We start from the raw sequence: 14262 nt of genomic DNA on the forward strand, positions 1-14262 counted from the left end.
AAGTTACTTATTCATAGGGATAAGTTAAATAGAACTAAGATAAAGATATTAGCCTTTTGGTAACCATTCAAAAGAATCAATTCAATAAAAAAAAACTCCCTTCTAAGCCTTTAGGGTGGACGGAGTGGGTAGGGGAGGGGAGGGGATCGGTACCGGACCGGTACGGGTTGGCACACCGCGCCGACCCTCCGGTACCGGTGGGGTGGAGAGCGATTTGGGCACAGTGGTGTCGGTAGTCATGCCTCTTATTCGATTGTTGGGATTAATGATAATAAAAAAAACGTGGCCCCCACATCTAACGTCTCTTCTTTCTCTCCTTTTCTTCTTTTCTTCTTCTTTTCTCCTTCACTTTCTCAGAACCTCCATTTTTTTTTTATTTCCTTTCAAACAATACAAAACACACACATACATATATCATATATACACATAATTTATCAAACAACAATTATGAACCCTATCTTCAACAATCATATATTTTCGGAACACGGCCCACCACCCCCAAATATGCCATCGGACTCGAGTTCATCCGACGAGACGGAACGGTATAAAATGTTTTAGTCTTAAAAATAAATAGAAATGATATTAGAAAAGGGTGGGGAGGGTGGCGAGGTGCTCCTAGCATTAGGGGAGGGGAGGGGAAGAAAAATTGGGGAGGGGAGGAGTGGGCAAGCTCTCCCCCACCCTTAGAGAACATTTTCACCGACACCAAAATTGAATTAAATTCGTTAAACATAAAGTTGTATTTTCATGTTAACCGAAAGTTTGTTTTACCATTATAAGGTCTTAGGGTTCAAATTTTGTTACAAACAAAATGCTTTCATGAATGGAGATAAGGTTTATCTCGACATGAGTTTTTCTTGGAATTAGAGTTTAGTATAGTAAGAGTCATGTTACTGAGCTCAAATTCGTCATGTAAAAAAAAAGCGCTAAAAACTCTAGTTCTAATGCTTCTAGTTCTAACGTAGTAGGTGTTAGAGTGTTAGCCATTTATACGTCACTGCGTTACAAAATGATTTTATTACTATTAATGTTTTTAACCATTAGTGTAAATTTTTTTTTTTTCCATAATTTTCTTTTAAGCTCATGTTTAAAGATGAGGAGTGAGGATACAGAAAGTTCAGGAGCCCCCGACTGAACAAAAAGCGCGCCAACTCACAACCGCCTTCACTTCACAACCCACCACCACCATCATCTCCGTCGCAACGCCACCGTGACACCACCATGGGAAAGCAAAAACAACAAGTCATTTCCCGTTTCTTCGCTCCCAAACCCAAGCCTTCATCTCCCCCAACATCAACACCACCACCACAACCACAACCACCGCCACCGCCGCCGTCTCAATCACCTTCCCCTAAAATCACCGCCACCGTCACCTTCTCCCCATCAAAACGACGCCGTACTGCCGACCTCATTTCCCCAAACAAAACCCCCAAATCCCAATTTCAAGATTCTTCACAAACACTTCATCAAAAATTTGTAAGCAAACTTCTAGAACCTTCTAATGATCAAGATTTACAAAATGTTTCAACTTTATGTAATAAAGATTCAATCTTTAATAAAATTAAGTACACCCCATTAGAAGTTCAAGTTATTGAATTGAAAAATAAGTATAAAGATGTTCTTTTGATGGTTGAAGTTGGTTATAGGTTTCGGTTTTTCGGTCAAGATGCCGAAAATGCGGCTCGGGTTTTGGGTATTTATGCACATATGGATCATAATTTTTTGACTGCTAGTATACCCACTTTTAGATTGAATGTACATGTTAGGAGGTTAGTTAGTGCAGGGTATAAAGTTGGTGTTGTTAAACAAACCGAGACGGCAAGTATTAAGGCTCACGGGTCGAATAAGTTAGGCCCGTTTTGTCGTGGGCTGTCTGCGTTGTATACAAAGGCGACGTTGGAAGCGGCCGAGGATGTGGGTGGAGATGAGGAAGGGTGTGGGTCATGTAATAATTATATGGTTTGTGTTGTTGAGGATGAGAAAGGGTGTGGTGATAGTGGGGTTGATGTGACGATTGGGATTGTGGGTGTCGAGATTTCGACTGGTGATGTTGTTTATGGTGAGTTTGATGATAATTTGTTGAGGAATGAGCTTGAGGCTAAGATATTGAGCTTGAATCCTGCTGAATTGCTTCTTGGTGAACCGTTGTCTAAGCTAACCGAGAAGGTAGTTTATTTGATATATCTTGTCTTTTATGGATATATTAGTAATAGTTGGTTAATTGATTATGCTTATCTGCTAGTATCTTTAATTTGATTTAAGCAGTAATGACATTATCGGATTTATGCCTCTTAAGGGCTTAATATTTGCTTGTATGTATGCAGTAGAAGTGGTAATTTTAATACGTTTACTTATCAATGGCTTGGTGTGTGGCGTTTCATGACTTTATCTCTAACACGTGAGATGGGTAAAATGTAAATAATCAGCATAGAAGTAAACATTTAAATGTGTCGAACGGGTCAAGCAGATTGAAAGATGTAAGTGTATTTGTAATGCATTAAAACCTATGAAATTAATATATTTGAAATTCTGATTTTAGAAGATATAATATAAGTTTTGTAATAATAATGTACATTTGGATTTAAATTTTTGGGCAAAAAGTGTTTGAAGTCAACCCAATCTGCTTCCAACATAAAGTTTAGCGGCTGTGACCTGTAACTCTACTCACCCTTTTTGCAACCTCTAATATGCATAGTCATCAGTGAATCATTATATCTTACCCGTCATCAATAAACCCAATTATGTTAATAAATTTAAAATATTGGTTTTGATTGATTTCTTTCTTCACTATTGATTGGTAGACTTTTTACTTCACATGTAGTTTTTAGTAGCATATGCTGGACCTACATCAAATGTAAGGGTGGAGCGTGCCTATCGAGATCGCTATAAAGATGGTGGCGCACTCGCTGAAGTATTGTCTTCGTTTGATCAAGTAGGCAACAGTCTTTCAACTGATACTTCTCAAGATAATAATGGGGAGTTAGAGGGCAAAACAAGACCTCAATTGGCAATTGAGGTGGGATTCTATTATTATTATTATTTATTTTTGAGGCACATGTTAACTATGTTTTCTTTTAATTGAACTAATAAAAATACTGTAAATTAGGAATAATAACATGATAGAAAATAGAAAAGTTGATAAGATTGTTCAAGAAATGGATATATTTATGCCTTGCAATTGTTCGGCTATACTGCTTTTGATATTTTGTTTAATGTTGTTATAGGCAATAATGGCCATGCCAGATTTGGCTGTCCAGGCCTTAGCGTTAACTATTGATCATTTGAAGCAATTTGGTTTCGAAAGGATTCTTTGTTTGGGAGCTTCATTTCGGCCTTTCTCTAACAATGTGGAGATGAGCCTTTCAGCCAATTCTATGCAACAGTTAGAGGTGTGTTATCTTTAATCTCCATATATAAAGAGAATGGCCAAAGGTCTTAAAATTTAGATTTTTAAGATTACTGATATTACCATACTACCCTTACTTTACATGGAAATAGATTTGGTTAATACATTTGGTTAGCAATAGTTCATTCTTAGAAACCAATTCTGTTAACTTTTATTTTTGCATTATGGCATGGTTGGAGGCTTGGAGCCAACTAACATCCATATAATTGAAGTCAATTAACTTTTTAGAACCAATCCACCGGCACGCAACACTTTTAGTCCCTTATAAAGCTTTTACAGTCTTATTATAGTCTTTCAAATTTTCAAAATGCGAAATGTCTAAAATACCACCACATTTAAATGTAAATTGCATAAAAGATCAATTAGCCAACTAAAGTTCTCGTTTTAATTATAGTCAAAGTCAATGTCTTACAATTTAGTCAATGTCAAGTGTCAACCATGCGCTGCATAGCGCGGGCATCATTCTGGTACTCTGATATTGGCAATGCCATAACTCAATATGAATTTAATTCTTCTTGGACCTTAATTGCTCTTTTTAATGTTTTTAAATTCAAATGGCTATACATGCTCCTAAGCACTTTCATACAATATCTATGATTCTACATTTGGTTTGGTGTACTATAATTCATATGAACAGCCTAACGGGTTAATCAACTTTAGATCTTGAAGAACAACGCCAATGAATCTGAGTCTGGTTCCTTGCTCCAGTGTATGAATCACACTCTTACCGCATGTGGTTCCAGGCTTCTCAGGCACTGGGTATGATTTGATGTGTGTGTTCATGTGTGTGTGTGTGTCTAAAACCCATTTTTCTCTAAAATGTGCGTTCACCTCATGAATTAGGTGAGTCATCCCTTGCGTGACAGAAACTTAATTAATGCTCGTCTTGATGCTGTTTCTGAGATTCTTGACTCGATGGGTTCTCCTAATGTTTCTAATGGAAGAGACGGTGTCAATTTTAGCCCCAAACTTCATCATCTGCTTACTTCAATCCTGACAAATTTAGCAAGATTGCCTGATATTCAACGTGGAATTACAAGAATTTTTCATCGAACTGCCACAGCAACAGAGGTAATGAATCTGTTGCATAAATTGGAGGTGTAAAAATGGGAGGGTTGGGTAACTGGATCCAGTCCAGTCAGAACAGGTGTGTTATGGTATGAGTTAGAAGAAACCTGGCCCACATGCAAGCAGGTTTTTCTTTCTTTCTTTAGTCAAGTTGGTTGCTTATCTTATTATTTGATGTTTTTGTTTTCTTTAAGAATAACTACGATTGATATATACTTTTCAAAAAAACAAAAAAAAAACTACGATTGGCATTCTAGTTTTTGAAGTATAAGAATATAAGAGGTTTTATAAGTCGTGAATAAACCGTGGGCGATTTGACCCACTTGAGCTCTTTTTTATTTTAGTTAACTTTTTCAAGTTTGGCTATGCAATTTGACCTTGTTAGATACAAAATGTTACCTTGATCGACAAGTTGAGGTCTAAATTGCCACCTCTGCCGAAACAAACTGGAAAATTTGTTTTTAATGTAGTGTTTGGCTACAGTTCATAGCAGTCATTCAAGCTATCGTTGTGTCCGGGAAACAGCTTCAGCAGCTTCAAGTGGAAGAGGATAATGTTGACCCCATGCAACAAAAGACTATTCATTCTTCATTGCTGAGAAGGTTGATTTTAACTGCATCATCATCCAGCATAATTTCTACTGCAGCAAGACTTCTGTCTGCCTTGGATAAGGAAGCTGCCGAGAAACATGATCTTTCCAATCTGTTTATCATTTCTGAAGGGCAGTTTCAAAAGGTTCCATCATTATACAATATTTTATTACGTAACTTGTGCATTTTGCCATACCTTGGCTTAGTTTATTACACAAAAACTTGTAAACAATGCGCAGATTGCTGCAGCAAAAACCAAAGTGAAGCAGGCACAGGAAAAGCTAGATTTGTTGATTGTCTTATACCGCAAACAACTGAAAAATTCAAATTTGGAGTTCATGAATGTGTCCGGGACAACACATTTGATAGAGGTAACTAGCAGGTGTTTGGATTTTGGTTTAAAACTAATAATTTGGTGCAATAATTAGTTCTTAAAGCCTGGAGAAACAGATTTTCCTGCTCATTATCTTATTAAATAATCAGATTTGAATAATTGGTTTTATATCAGCGACAAGAAAACTGATTATGGAAGGTAAACTAAAATAGATGTCTTCATTTTTTAGTGGTCATTATATATATATATATATATATATCAGCTAAAATAGGCAGGTTTCATTTGTTTCACATTTCTAGCTAGTTTAATTTAATCTTTTCGTAGCCACATATATAATAACATACAGATATAGTTTCCCCAAAGTATCTGATTATTACAAACTTCAAAGTTATAACAGAGAAATCACATCCAAATGACTTCTAGCGCCACCGCACAGTTTCTTATCTGATTCTTGTTATCCAAAATCACCAAGTTACTTTCAAAAATCAGTTAAACATCCAAACATCCACTCATATTGGTTTTATCTAGAGGCCATTGTCGTCTTAAATAATTAATTATTAAATATTTCTCTGTGTGAGCATATCTCTGGATGTAACTTGCAATACTACCTGTCTTCATGGTTTTATTTTATGTTATATATATGCCTAACTAGTTATAGCTTCAACTACAGCTGCCTCCAGACGTAAAGGTGCCATTGAACTGGGTGAAGGTTAACAGTACGAAAAAAGCAATACGGTATCATGCACCAGAGGTTTTGACGGCTTTAGACCACCTGACTTTGGCCAATGAGGAGCTCCTTCTTGTGTGCCGCTCAGCTTGGCAGAATTTTTTGAATGAATTCGGGAAATATTATTCCGAGTTTCAAAGTGCTGTTCAAGCAATAGCAGCGTTGGATTGCCTACATTCTCTTGCTCTTCTTGCACAAAAAAAGGTTTAAGTATCTGATGAGCTAATGTACTTGATCAAAACGAGCAAGCTTTTGGGTTGGTAATGGGTCAAAATTGGTTTAGGTCAAAATGGGTAGTTTATAGTACTCGTCCAAATGGGTCAGGTTGGTTGGGCTGACCTGCAAGCATCTTTGTTCATTTCGTGAGTGTTGTAAATAGTTAATGTGCTAGATATAGTTGCAAAATTTATGAGATTAATTAAATTATCTAGGTTTTTCTAATTAAATAATTTTGAAGGTTTTATGCATTTGGAATATGCTTTTGGTGACCTTTTAGTCATTTAACTGTTCTCATTGTAGCTGTTCCTTTTACTTTGACCCATTTGACTCAATAGAGATAAAGTATAACCAATATTTACCCTTTCATTGATAAATAGATTGAAACTGCCAACTCTAAGTCCCATGTTTCAACCTGCCTTATTTCTTGATCTCTCAGGATTATGTTCGACCAGTTTTTGTTGACGATAATGAACCTGTTCAGATATGTATATCATCAGGACGTCATCCGGTGTGTAATATACCAATATTCTTTTATGATGTTAATGCCTGTGTTTTGCATAATGCTTAGTTGCTTACATGGTCGACTACGGGCAGGTAATGGAGACTATATTACAAGATAGTTTCGTTCCAAATGATACAAGTTTGCATGCAGATGGCGAGTATTGTCAGATTGTTACTGGACCAAATATGGGTGGAAAAAGTTGTTACATACGACAAGTGGCTCTAATTGCTATTATGGCGCAGGTATATTGGCAAGTGGAAATAAATAGCTGTTATTACTCATATATACTCTCCATGATATCTGGTATTAATGGACATGTCAAGTTTTGGCTCTGCAGTTTCTTTACCTGCTACATTATAACTGATTATCTATAGATATTAGCTATCATTCTTTGACCTAATTTTAGAGTTCTACTAAAATTTCAGCAACACTGCTTATTTTCTAATATCCGTATAGCTGATTTTGTGAAATTCTGATTATCTGGTTGTTACAACTTTAAGCAACAAATACATATCTGAACACTGTCTTATAAGACTAAATTTGTTACAGCCGATTATCTGGTTCTAATCATTCTGTGCCAAATAAATGATAAAACACACATCCAAACACCCAATTGGTTGCTATATATTTAAACTGTGGATCTGTATTTCTTTTTATTTTTAGGTGGGTTCCTTTGTGCCAGCATCATCAGCAAAACTACATGTTTTGGATGGCATCTACACTAGAATGGGAGCATCTGATAGCATCCAACAGGGAAGAAGCACATTTTTGGAAGAATTGGGTGAGGCTTCTCATATACTCAATACTTGCACTGGCCGATCTTTGGTCATTCTTGATGAGCTTGGGAGAGGAACAAGCACACATGATGGGGTAGCAATTGCATATGCTACATTGCAGTACTTGTTAGAGCAGAAAAGATGCATGATATTATTTGTCACTCATTACCCAGAGATAGTTAATATGACAAAAGGGTTCACTGGTCGTGTGGGGTCATATCATGTTTCGTACCTGACATCACAAAAGGATGAACAGACAATGAGCTCAAATTATGAGAATGCTGACTATGACGATGTTGTTTACCTTTATAAGCTTGTTCCTGGTATTTCAGAAAGGAGTTTTGGATTTAAAGTCGCACAGCTTGCACAGGTCAGTTGGCTCTTGACTCTTTTTGGATCAATAGTTTTCATTTAGTGTGCATTATAACAAAAAGAAGAATACATAACAAACTGTAATCATCACATATAAAAGCCCTTTGTTGATTGGTTGACCACTATAAGTGGAAGTGGCAAAATGGGCTGCCAGGTCGGTTGAGTACAGTTTAAAATGGACTCGGGACAAAACATCTTAGTTTGGGATACGTCAAAACATGTCAGTTTGGGTCAATCCTCTGACACTTTCTGTCCATATTGTTTTAATTTCGTAAATAATCAACATGTTAAGCATGATTATAGAAGCTATATTCTTAGAACAAGAAAATAAATTTCTTATAATAGAACATTTACATATACAGTAGATAACTTTTGACCAGTTTCCTTTATTGCTAATTTTCTACATTACCTGTTTGACCAGTTTATCAAATATATACGGCCTCGGTTGATCCGTTTTGACATAAATGAGTTACAACTGCCACTTCTTACCATTTTTATTTGTAGGATGATTGGCTGTTTATATACTTTCACATTGTTTCCTCTGCAAATATATATCTATTAATAGTTATCCAAAAAATGTGTGATAACAATGTTAGACCTTTTTTATAAGGGTCTTGTTATTGACATGCACAAAATAGTTGTTACAGTTACCATCATAAAATTAATATTCATGAACACAACTTCATATCAAGTTGACTAAGAAAGTCAAACTTTAATTTTTGAATGTATCTTATGTTACAGTTACCCTTGTCATGTATAAACCGAGCCAGCGCAATGGCAATGAAATTGGAAGAAGTAGTGAGCAACAGAGATAAAAATAGGTTGGCACATAAATATTTACAAAAACCAGAGAAAAACGATGAATCTGGAGTCACAAAGGAGGATGCGAATGAGTTTAAAGAATTTTTTTCAAACTTAAATTTGGCATTATTAGAAGACATCGATCCTGTGAAGAGCTTCCAGTGTTTAAAGCATGCTAGAAGCCTTGCATGTGACTTGAGAAATAGGTAACCCTTTATTTACATTCATGTTCTGTAAATTTTGTAATGCGGCAGAGATGGAATTCTATGTATAATCTGAATGGTAATAGGCGATGAGCTCTTTTTGTATTCCTGGGTGAGCCTTTGATGGTTTCTGCATCTTTTCTTGAACTTGTAAAGTTAATTCTGTGATCTCCTTTTTCTTTCTAAATTGCAAGAGGTTTTTTTTTTTTTTTTTTTTCTTCCGGCAATAGACAACAGATATATAACAAATCTTTAATGGAGTTGATAATATGTATAATACGTACAGTATGTTTAAACACAAACCCAAGTGTACCAAGGTCAAGTTAAAAGCAGCTAAATTGGAAACATTCAATTGTTAATAACCTAATATGGACAACTGGACATGCATAAATCTTCTAACAAAACTATCAAAGGCCTCCATTGTGGTCTTAAAATGTGAAATCCGCCACTATAAAATGGACGTTTATGTTGAACTTCGGAGACGGGGAAGAAGATGACTTCACAGATGTAAGAAATTCATGGCTTGCTTGATGAATTATCATACTTTATTGAAAGACATCTTCCAAGGGACACTAGTTAAGGAAAAGATATGTATATAATTTCAATGAATAGGTCCTTTGCGGTTGGAGGAAACACAAATTGAAGTACACTCATTATCGTTAGGAATGGCAATGGGTTCTGGTTGGGGACTTGGGGTACCCGAAAACTAAATTATGCCTCTATTCCGCCAATGGGGGTTTACTTTGGCGCCCATCGGGGAGACATCGCCAAGACCAACCTAAATCGCATCCCTTGTTGGTAATCCTCGAAATCTGATTCAGTTTTACATGTCTATTTTTTCGATAAGAAAGTGATTTTATGAATAACACATTTTATATTTGTTATTACCAATACCTAGTCACTCAAAACTAATATGTAAAGAATACAATGTACACCAGGAAAATGTTATTTTATTCTACAAATCAAAGCTACAAATCCTTCTATACACTCGTCTAAATAGGTGAGTTAGTAGGCTTTATTTTCAAGTGCATTATGTGAATGACGTATTGACATGTATGTAGGTAGTATGTTGATTTTTTAGGATGAAATAATAATGCTTTCATTATAACAATTAATAAAAGTAAATCACTTTTTTTGTATCATAAAGATATAAACATGGTCAGTATGCATACAAAAAAATATTTAAATATGTGTATTTTGGCTCGGGTTTGGGTAGGGATGAATGTCTTGTCTCCGTTCCATACCCAATAACAAGACCTCTACAGCAATGTCTTCTTTGACATGTCATTACTTTTTTCAGAACTTGAAGAAAGAAAAGCATCTTTCAAAAGACGTTTTCCATACTATCTCTACAGATACTGTTATAACATTGTTGAATAGGCGACTGAATTGGCTGTTGTATGCCAAGCATGGGTTGAAGTCTTATAAAGTAGATTAGAAGACAAACCAAATATCACGCTACACGGCAAGGAGATCGACAGTCAGTCACTACTATGGTAGGTGTAATGCAAGGGAAAATTCTCATTGGACTAGACCCAAACTGAAAAGGTAAAGGGGTTCGTGTGGCTTTTGTGTAATATTATCAGTAGATGCAAGATGGAAGTCAGGATTAACTTAGCAGATCGGCTTTGAGGTACTCATCAGCAACTAGTTAGGAAACCAAACATTACGGAGAAGAAAAAAGGTAGGATTCAACATTTTATAGTTTATATAAAATGCTGAACTTCACTTCCATGTTTGAATTAAGGTTCAAATCTTTGAAGTGCCTAAATTTTGTATCAAATTCATGTGTTCAATCATTTGAAACACAGCACACGTAGAGGGGATTGGGCTACGATCACCTTACAGCATGCAAATTCCAGCAGTTTACCTTGATTATATAACCTGGTGTAATGTAACAGTGATCCCCTACAACGAATCCATTTAACAGTCATGTTTTACCATGTGTGATGTAATAAACTTGTTTTGAAGGCATCACAAGTTGCAAAATCATATCGAAAGGAACAGGTGTTAGCCTGGGGCCTCAAAAAGACCACAGTAAGTGTAATGTAGCATCTGATTGCAAATAACTTGGAAATGCCATAAATGAAAGTTGTTGTATTCAAGTTTATCAGAACAAAAACCAAAACAAGATGGAGGAAGCACAAGTCTTTCTTATTGAAATGAACATAATGCACAAACCAGTAGTAGTAGCATATTTATCTGCAACAACAAAAGATAAAAAGCATAACTCTGACGATGTTCAAGAGAAGGCAATCATATTATGCCTGACATTTTTGCACCATAAACTAATGTCACTTAATACTCTTTCTTCCCGAAATTTTTGCACCATATCTGTGATGGAACTGGGTGAACAGGCATATGAGGTCGTTGCTGCAGTAGACATACAAAATTCAAAATTAAAGTTTGCACATGATGGAATACAAATTAAAATAAGAGTACAAGGTGTCTTCTGTTGGCACAAGGAGTAAACTACATTTTGCTTTAAGGCTCACTCAGTACTTTATGCAATATATGTATAGAAAACAATTCAAGTGCCCTTCAATGAACCATATGTTGCATACATGGAACTGAGGTTGGCATTAAAATAAATGTATAGGAACCCAAAACGAAAACAGCATACAGTGATAGCAGAACTTGTAACTAAAATTGGCTTCGTAATAAGGAAAGGGTCGCTGCCTTAGGGTTGAAGGATGGGGCTTAACTGAATAGTAGTTTCAAACTAGATCCTTTTGGTTACGGGCTAGCTTCCATTCAATGTAAATTCAACGATTCACTAGAATCCTATCAGATCCACTTATAGATACAGTAGGCAACAACCACTAAACAGAAAACGTACGGTTATCGTGTTCAACACACTTTACACAATAAAATTTTTCCTACGAGGGGATATACTAGAAAGAAGCAGGTGCACAATTAATACAACAGATTATCCTCTACACATATGAATAAGAACAGAGTCACAGAACTAAATGAAAACTAGACAAAACGCTAGAGTACATTTGCATCTTTTATACTCAAATAGTCGAGATTTGACAACCGATTATGAAAGATATATACAAAGAGCATATCAGTTTGGAAAACTAATTTGGTGGGAGCAAACTATCTAGTAAAAATATCAACTCACAAAGCTAAATATGTTTGTAAAATAGACTAATAGAAAGAAAAATCAGCTTTTATATGATAAAAAACTTGTATATAACTTCCACATTAATCTCAATAAGTCAATAGTAAGTAGTTCAAATTGATAAAGTTTATAAACTTGTTACAATCTTATCCTTTATATCTATCTATCTATCTATCTATCTAACTATATATATATATATACTCCAATTAGTGAAAATAACAAACGTTAAAAAAGGGTATGACATACAATCCAGATCTTGCACATTGTAAGTAGCAAAATACAATTACAAGTCAAGAAAAAAAAATATATGATCAAGGAATAAATAAATAAATAAATAAGTAATGAAGTAATAAAAAGAGACCTCAAGTTGAGCGGATTTCACGGCGATGGGGATACAAACAAGAAAGATGCCAAACATGGCGAGGGCTGTGTTGCGCTTCCAGTGGACCGGCCGGCAGTTGGGACCACCACTCATGGTCCATACTTTGGTCCTGAAATCACCTCCGCCGTGACCATGATCTCCTCCGCCACCCATCTTTGTTTTGTCAGTCAACTGGAATTGGACTTTTTGAGGAAGAAGGAAAAAGGGAGTCAGTTTATTGGTGCCCTAATTTTGGTGATTTGTATATATATTCACTATATATATATATATATGGGGATTGGAATATAAGCCTACGCTTAGGTGTGGAACACTTACATATTGTTTTTTTAATCTATAAAAATCATGGGGTTCATGCATTTATTAATTAAATAAAAAAATAATAAAATATTAGTATGTGAGGGGTTCCACACCTAAGTTTAGGTGCCGGACAGCCTTATATTCTCTTTTTCATATATATATATATATATATAATATTTATTTTTATCTCCAACTTTCCTTTTCATTTTTTACCAATGGATGAATTCTATTGTAAGATAAAAGGTTAAAAAAATTTTCTATAATTCTTTTTTTTTAAAAGGTTAAAATTTCAAAATGTTCAATTTTTAGTTTTTTTAAACCCAATAAATTACTCGTTAATATGAAAAGATTCAATATTTGTGGTTTTAATTTGATTTGTGCTAGAGAAATTAACTCGATTTAAGTTCATTTTTATTCATTTAAGATATTGTATGATTAATTAATTTTAAAATTTAACTAAACCTTTTAAGCCGTTTATCAAGCTTATTGTATTTCTTAAAAAGTAAAATTGGAATTGCATTTCAGTAGAGATCATAGTTTGTGTATAAAATAAATTTTTTTTAAATTAAAACTATAAGACTATTCCCATCTCTCAATAATGAGGTAGTTTGTTGATAAATCAATATAATGTTGATGGTAACCAACCAAATGGTTCCATCGAACATTGGTGGTGGCAAAAAAAAAAAAAATGACTTGGTATAAATATTCCATCAATCACTATATATATACAAGTTATATTGATAAATAAGATATTAACAAGTATTTGGAATTCTATAAGGTTGTTTTACATCTATCTAAAGCATGTCTCATTTGGGACAAGGGATGGAAAAAAATTATGATTGCATGTATCGTCATACATAATATGATCATCGGTGATATATGAGGCACTCACCTTAATCATTACAAGTATAATTCGTCGGAATTTCTATATGAAGTTTGGTGATTTTTCGTTTCTGGTAACTGACGTTATTAGTATAGTTTTGATACATTATTGTATCGAAACCATCCCTTATATAGGGATGAAAACGGGCCGGGTATGGTCTGGGTTAATGCAATCCCCGACCCAAACCTGAACCAGATTAAAAATCACTGTCTCAAACCCAGACCCAGATCTGGATTCGACAGATCCCTATTTACTTATTAATAGTCAGGTAACAGATTTTCCCACGGGTAATCGGGATCCGTTAAATTTATTTTCTTTTTTAAAAAAATCCCTTCACGTTTTTTTTAATACAAAAACTTTGTTTCATAAAAGCTAAATTGACATTATCAAACTTCATGACTTTTCTAAGCTAACTATGAAACTTAACTTGAACAGTTTGATCCTGTACAATCATATTGACTGAAATCATATTGGATTAGATTGGATTGAATATGAACTGAAATCATTAAACCCATTAATATAGCTTAGCAAGTAAAATAAAATTTATCATCAAACTTGTTGCGTTATATAGAAAA

General features: G+C 34.9%; 2 protein-coding genes across 2 annotated transcripts; one reads left to right on the forward strand and one right to left on the reverse strand.

The window, feature by feature from the left end:
- The first annotated feature begins 1157 nt into the window (after positions 1–1157).
- Positions 1158–9206, forward strand: LOC122585390 (DNA mismatch repair protein MSH3). The gene is made up of 12 exons (XM_043757522.1): positions 1158–2166; positions 2822–3016; positions 3225–3389; positions 4067–4165; positions 4250–4477; positions 4958–5209; positions 5304–5435; positions 6069–6329; positions 6781–6852; positions 6939–7088; positions 7510–7992; positions 8736–9206. Exons 1-12 carry the CDS (start codon positions 1222–1224, stop codon positions 9003–9005), a joined length of 3252 nt encoding a protein of 1083 aa, XP_043613457.1. The 5' UTR covers positions 1158–1221; the 3' UTR covers positions 9006–9206.
- Positions 9207–11131: 1925 nt separating this feature from the next.
- Positions 11132–12742, reverse strand: LOC122584941. The gene is made up of 2 exons (XM_043757031.1): positions 12487–12742; positions 11132–11371 (listed from the first exon to the last, which is right to left on the reverse strand). The coding sequence occupies exons 1-2, from the start codon at positions 12658–12660 to the stop codon at positions 11297–11299; spliced, it is 249 nt and encodes an 82-aa protein (XP_043612966.1). The 5' UTR covers positions 12661–12742; the 3' UTR covers positions 11132–11296.
- Positions 12743–14262: the final 1520 nt, after the last annotated feature.

The sequence above is a fragment of the Erigeron canadensis genome, chromosome 1 (genome assembly GCF_010389155.1).
Source record: "Erigeron canadensis isolate Cc75 chromosome 1, C_canadensis_v1, whole genome shotgun sequence".
Classification (NCBI taxonomy): domain Eukaryota; kingdom Viridiplantae; phylum Streptophyta; class Magnoliopsida; order Asterales; family Asteraceae; genus Erigeron; species Erigeron canadensis.